The following is a 6,625-nucleotide window of genomic DNA, read 5'->3' as shown; positions in this document are numbered from 1 at the left end:
ATTACATGATCAGATACCACTCAATATTCGTTTCAGTAAATACTTCTTAGGTTAGATTGTCTTAGCTAAACCTATTGTCACCTCAATTTTCAGTATCTGTTCCAAACGAATATGAATACATAACGGTTTCTTAACACAAAAATGTAATAATTCACTTTGATCAAGGTCAGTTACGATTAATGTAGTCATAAGTACATTCGTCACTGATTAGTTGGTGCAAGCCAAAACGGTTCCATTTATACATTTATTTAAATTATGTTACTCAATTCTTATTATGCTAGTTATTCAATGCATAAGGTATGACATTATTCAAATAACAGAACATATTCTGTAAAGAGCTTCTATATATTCTACAGATCAAGAACAATTCTACCACATTCTTCGTCGAACAGATTCTTCAGGTAAGTTATGCTTTTACTCATGTTTGAGTTGGTGGTGCCTTTTGACAAATGATACTATGACCAAAATCACTCAGATAAGACACAATGTATTCCAGTCGTATTCTCCCTTTCAAAATCTTGTAGACATTAAATAAAAGTGTGAGTTTTGTTATTCCAGTCGTATTCTACCTTACCTGGAGGAAAGCACAATGCAGACATTTATAACAATAATCTATAGCTACCTTTAATGAGGGTAGTATCTTATTATAAGTATGGTGTGATATATATGCTGATACTTTGTGTTAATTGTGTGCTGCCTGGTTCCATTGGCGCCATTTAGAAAGAGAAGGTAGCTGAGGCGTGGAGCCGACTTTCGATAATGTCAACTAGCCAACTTCTCTTTCACTGATTTACCCGTCTCAACTAGAAATAACAGAGACCAGTGAAACAGCGCCATCTGTTTCATATATATATCTGTACAAAACAATTTCTAGCGTCAAAACACTCTCTACAGAGACAGTGTGACTAAGAGGGATGACTTCAACTCTCCAATAGTCCACTTTCCCTTTATGTCGAGCAATATTCCTGCAGCTCAAGCCTTTTGTGGCTACATTTCACAACGTTTGAGGTTCAATCGAGCATGCCACTTTCAATAATGGTCAAATAGCCAACTTTACTTTCACAGATTTTTCCACCTGAACTAGAAGTAACAGAGACCAATGAAACACGGCGATCTGTTTCATATTTAGGTGAAACCCGTGAAGATCCGGGTTAAAATCGGTCTTCAGCAACCCTGTTTAACGTCACAGGCGACTATGCTTGTCGTAAAAGGCGGCCAACGGGTGGTCAGGCTCGTTGATGCATGTCATCCTATCCCATTTCCAATAGTCAACTTTTGCTTTTTGTCAGCCTTTGCTGTCTACTTTTCACAATTTTAGAGGTACAGTCGAGCAAGAGAGCAAAAGTTCTTTGAACAAAGGTTACAACATTCAAAGCGTTAGTAGAACTTACAAGTTTTAGTGATTTTTTTCTGCCAATGCATGTGTTTATGACCGATGTTTATCATCACTATATGATAGTGATTAATAAACCTATCATCACTATATGATAGTGATTAATAAACCTATCATCACTATATGATAGTGATTAATAAACTTAACATCACTATATGATAGTGATTGATAAACTTATCATCACTATATGATAGTGATTGATATACTTATCATCACTATATGATAGTGATTAATAAACTTATCATCACTATATGATAGCGATTAATAAACTAATCATCACTATATGATAGCGATTAATAAGCACATGCTTATGAAATTGTTCAGAATCGTACAATGGCGTTTAGCGGAGATTTCTTATGATTATGGAAACAGTTTGTGTCGCTTTTATTTGTATGGAGGTGGATCAGCGGGGTTTGATCAGCAGGACGAAAGAAATACCATCACATAACATGAATGGAAGGGTCCTTTTACAGTACAGTCTAGAAAACATACCGGCGCCGATCGGACTACCCCTTGTACACAACGCTGATCTAATTGTGTCAGTGTCAGTTGGATTCTCACTGCATACGTACAGTAGCGGCACATCATCACAATTGCTTGGGCAGCACAGAGCACTGTGCACGTGTGGAACATCCCCGAACGATGAGACTGAAATCCTTTTATCAGGTCATTCAGTGAACAATGATTCTTTTTCAATGCAAAATAATGACCAAAACAAATTTATTGATATAACGAAATTCTGAAGAGTTTCTGCAGGTGCTGAATATTTCTATTTCAGAATCAGTACCATGTCGAGACTCATCCTGCTGTTATCCTGTGCAGTGACTGGGCTGTTAGGTACGGTTTCAAATATATTTGCCTAAAATGCCATTCCCTCTTATGTATGGATAACTCGCGTGGACGTTGTAAACTGTAAATGTTGATGAGCTGCACCAGACTATAATTACTGTGATCCAGTACTTCATGTCTCTTCTTGTCTTTCCTGTATCTCTTTACCAGTCAGTCATTCTTTTTCCTCTGTACTTCCCTTGTCTCCTTCCTGTCTTCCGATCCCGTCTGTACTTCTCATCTTTCCTCTATCTCTTCCGTTCCCGACTCTCGCTTCCGGCTTCTACTTCCAGTCTCCCTGTTCCCTCTATCCTCCCTGTCTCACCTTCCCATCTGTACGTCTTGTCTCTAATTTCTCTCTGTCCCTCCTTTTATTCCTGTCTCTCCTCTCGTCTTTGAACCCATCATTCTCACCTTTCCTTACGGCCTCTATTTCCCGTCTTTCTCTCTTCTCTCTCCTTCCTCTCTCTCCTTCCTCTCTCTTCATTCCATCTGTGCTCCCTGTCTCCACTATCCTTCTTATCTGATTCCCGCCTCTCTTTCCCCTCTATCTCACTGTCCCTTCTCTCCTTTCTCTCTCTCCTCCCCGTCTGTACACCCTATCACACTGTCCCCTCTATCCTTCTCATCTCTGATTCCCGCCTCTCTGTCCCCTCTATCCTTCCTGTCTCTCCATCCCGTCAGTTCTTCATGTCTCTGATTCCTGTCTCTCTGTCCCCTCTATCCTTCCTGTCTCTCCGTCCCCTCTGTCCTTCCTGTCTTTCTGTCCCCTCTGTCCTTCCTGTCTCTCCATCCCCTCTGTCCTTCCTGTCTCTCCATCCCCTCTGTCCTTCCTGTCTCTCTGTCCCCTCTATCCTTCCTGTCTCTCCATCCCGTCAGTTCTTCATGTCTCTTATTCCTGTCTCTCCGTCCCCTCTGTCCTTCCTGTCTCTCCGTCCCCTCTATCCTTCCTGTCTCTCCATCCCGTCAGTTCTTCATGTCTCTTATTCCTGTCTCTCCGTCCCCTCTGTCCTTCCTGTCTCTCCGTCCCATCTGTCCTTCCTGTCTCTCCATCCCGTCAGTTCTTCATGTCTCTTATTCCTGTCTCTCCGTCCCCTCTGTCCTTCCTGTCTCTCCATCCCGTCAGTTCTTCATGTCTCTTATTCCTGTCTCTCCGTCCCCTCTGTCCTTCCTGTCTCTCCGTCCCCTCTATCATTCCTGTCTCTCCATCCCGTCAGTTCTTCATGTCTCTTATTCCTGTCTCTCCGTCCCCTCCGTCCTTCCTGTCTCTCCATCCCGTAAGTTCTTCATGTCTCTTATTCCTGTCTCTCCGTCCCCTCTATCCTTTCTGTCTCTCCGTCCCCTCTATCCTTCCTGTCTCTCTGTCCCCTCTGTCCTTCCTGTCTCTCCATCCCGTCAGTTCTTCATGTCTCTTATTCCTGTCTCTCCGTCCCCTCTGTCCTTCCTGTCTCTCCGTCCCCTCTGTCCTTCCTGTCTCTCCATCCCGTCTGTACATCTTGTCTCTCACTACCGGCACTGTGTCCCTTCCCTTCTCTCATTCCTATTTCCTTCCCACCTCTATTTCCTGTGTCGCTGTCCCCTCTGTCCTTCTTGTCTCTGTTTCCTGTCTTTCCCGACAGTCAGACTGTCATCCAAACCTGTTCTTCCCGCCTCTTATCCCGTCCCTCATTCCAGTTTATCCTTCACTCTAACCTCTCTATAAATCCTTCATTGGTACTGAAAAATGTTAAGAGTTCAAAGGCCATTGATACACCAATGACAATGGAGACAATATGGAGACACCTATATTACATTTGTTAAACTTGAAATGCTTCTTATTTCATCGTTTACTTTCCACAGCCGCCTGTCCTGCCGGATATAGACCGATGACTCCCACCATGTGCTACAAAACCATAAAAACCGCCACCAGTTCCAGAATTGACGTAGTTGGTATGTTGACTTTGGAGGACATTTTCAAACTTGACGCATCAGTTACAAACATGTGTCGAAGCAATTCCCTATTTTGACTTGCCTTTGCATGTGTTTGTGACGAGTTCCATCAATATGGAAAGGGTTTTGTCGCTTTTATGAACAGGGTAGAATAGCTATTTTTGATAGGGGCGCTGGGATTACAGTCGCCACAATTCGCTGTGCAGAGTTGTCTCCCTTAGGCGTGCTATGGTCCTCGGTTCGAATCCCGATCGCCCTGATCTTGAGCATTGGTTCCGTCAGCACTAGACCCGTGAGTTTCACTTTGTTGTGAGAGTCTAAGACCACCATCACCTTGGGCCTTCCACCACTATGAAAGTGGTACTCCGCCATTTAACTGACAGAAGGTTCATTACAGCGTTAACCAAAACTAACTCAGTTACTTTATTAATGACGTTATGAGCAAATAGATCATTTCACAAAATATTGTCTCTGAAATATGCATATTTGTACGAATTTTTAATATCTTTACAAAAGTCACACAGAAATACAAAGTGGCATCCCGACACATCTTAAAAACTTGCTTTGGATAACTTAATTCCTTTCTGCGTTAAATTGTACATGTAGGCAGATTTAGCCATCGAAATGTTTACTGATCTATGATAATAGTGTTGTCGGTTAGATCATGTATGTTCTGGCAATACTGGGGCTGGGGTAAGCCTAGTGGTTAAAGAGTTCGCTCGTCACACAGAAGCCCCGGGTTCGATTCCCTACATGGGTACAATGTTTTAAGCCCATTTGTGGTGTCTCACCGCGACTGGCACGCACGATCCTAGCTCGGTGCGTGGCGTCTCCAATAGACACAACTCTGCCTATCGCCTTAGACAACTTTGGTGAAACCAGGAGCATGGTATAGTGTTGACAAACCAAGAAACATAATTGGGGCGAACTGGGAATCGAACCCACAATCATCGGTTTCTCGCGTGCCCAAGGGACGGAACTCTGCAAAGCGAATTGCGGCGCCTTAGACCCCTGGGCCACGTGTGCCCCATTCCGGGTTCCAAACAACCTATGATGGTCGTAATGGACGACATGATGGATCTATGGTTTGGTCACGCTCTGTAAGATGGATGATAGCGTTTTATAACATCCCGGCGGCGTTGAACAGTGCTGATAATACCAATCACTGGATTATCTTGTCCAAATTGGATAATTGACAGGTCGACGTCATATAGCATGAATAATGATGAGTGCTGCGCTAAACAACAAGCAAAAACCAACACCAAGTAATGTTTTACGAAAGGTAGTTGACTGTTTCTAGGGCAATACTGTGTGAGCATTAACCTGTTAAGCTTATTCTTATTCTTATTCGACTCCACCCCGCAGTGATCTGTCCTGATGGATACACAAAGACTGAGAATCCCAAGATGTGCTTCAAACTGAGTGATTTTGCGGATGCAAGAAGCTACCAATCTGCTGTGGATGCATGTCGGAGGACACGTGGCCGTCTCATCGATCTGGACACTCCAGAGAAGTATGGACTCATTGCTGGGTATATGACTGCTTTGGGACCCAAAGGAGGAGACGCACGTGAGAGATTTGCCTTCTAACCTTACTGGGAAATAAACCCATAAGGGCAAACAAATAAGTTCGTGGCTACATGAAACATATGTTGCTTTCGTTTGTAGCTTATCGCTGCACTTAACGATATTCCAGTTATTCAATAATGGTCTTCCACTGTAAAGATATGACCACTGATGCTTGACGGTGAGGTAAATGTGCTGTCTGGCAATGTCATTTAAAGCCATCGGGTGTCAACTGGGCTAACATTACACAGTTATCAGCCGATTGATGAGAAACCTTGGTCAAACAAAGGCGAAGGACCTTTCACGGTCTGAACGCCCTTCCGTGACGTCGCAGCGTGAGAAACATTTTACTTTTATCTAACTCTTGCATTTTACATTTTCAGAAACAAACACTACATACCGTGTGTGGACTGGTCTGAAACGAAGCTCAAAAACTGGGTTTAAATGGAACACGGGATCCACAAAGGTCCCCGCTTGGGGGAAGGGGGAGCCAGACAACAGTCGCGGTGAGGACTGTGGTCAGCTGGACAGCTGGGGGCTCAGTGACCTCTTCTGCCACCTTCGACGCCGTTACATCTGTGAGATTCCCTTGTAACAGCCACCATAACAACTTACCACATGTGTACATGTAACATCAATGAGAAAACACCTTTTTGAATAAACGCTGAATCAACTGTTGCATTTGTGGAATATATGAGTGAGTGAGTGAGTGAAATTTAACGTCACATCGGCAATATTTCAGTCATATCCTAACGAAACATTTATAATAATTATATTTTGATTTAATTATAAAGCTGACAACGATGGACAGAAAGATAACGAGAGTATCATAGTTTCGATTTTAAAATTAGTTGAGAACAGTAAATAGAATATATTTTCAATCAACAATACAATATAAACATGGGCTATA

General features: G+C 42.9%; 1 protein-coding gene across 1 annotated transcript; it reads left to right on the top strand.

The window, feature by feature from the left end:
• The first annotated feature begins 362 nt into the window (after window positions 1-362).
• LOC124141741 (C-type lectin domain family 4 member M-like) lies at window positions 363-6,389 on the top strand. The gene is made up of 5 exons (XM_046509827.2): window positions 363-401; window positions 2,172-2,230; window positions 4,061-4,150; window positions 5,516-5,719; window positions 6,099-6,389. The coding sequence occupies exons 2-5, from the start codon at window positions 2,182-2,184 to the stop codon at window positions 6,308-6,310; spliced, it is 555 nt and encodes a 184-aa protein (XP_046365783.2). The 5' UTR covers window positions 363-401; window positions 2,172-2,181; the 3' UTR covers window positions 6,311-6,389.
• Window positions 6,390-6,625: the final 236 nt, after the last annotated feature.

Source organism: Haliotis rufescens, unplaced genomic scaffold (assembly GCF_023055435.1).
Source record: "Haliotis rufescens isolate VD_foot unplaced genomic scaffold, xgHalRufe1.0.p SCAF_21, whole genome shotgun sequence".
NCBI lineage: Eukaryota > Metazoa > Mollusca > Gastropoda > Lepetellida > Haliotidae > Haliotis > Haliotis rufescens.
Note: the sequence above shows the minus strand (reverse complement) of the source record. Positions and strands in the feature narration are given on the sequence as shown.

Excerpts from the sequence above, each read along its gene's own strand:
- LOC124141741 (XM_046509827.2), top strand. The coding sequence starts at position 2,182 with ATGTCGAGACTCATCCTGCTGTTATCCTGTGCAGTGACTGGGCTGTTA. Across the intron at positions 4,151-5,515 it reads TTCCAGAATTGACGTAGTTG|TGATCTGTCCTGATGGATAC; the intron begins GTATGTTGACTT and ends TCCACCCCGCAG. Across the intron at positions 5,720-6,098 it reads ACCCAAAGGAGGAGACGCAC|AAACAAACACTACATACCGT; the intron begins GTGAGAGATTTG and ends TTACATTTTCAG.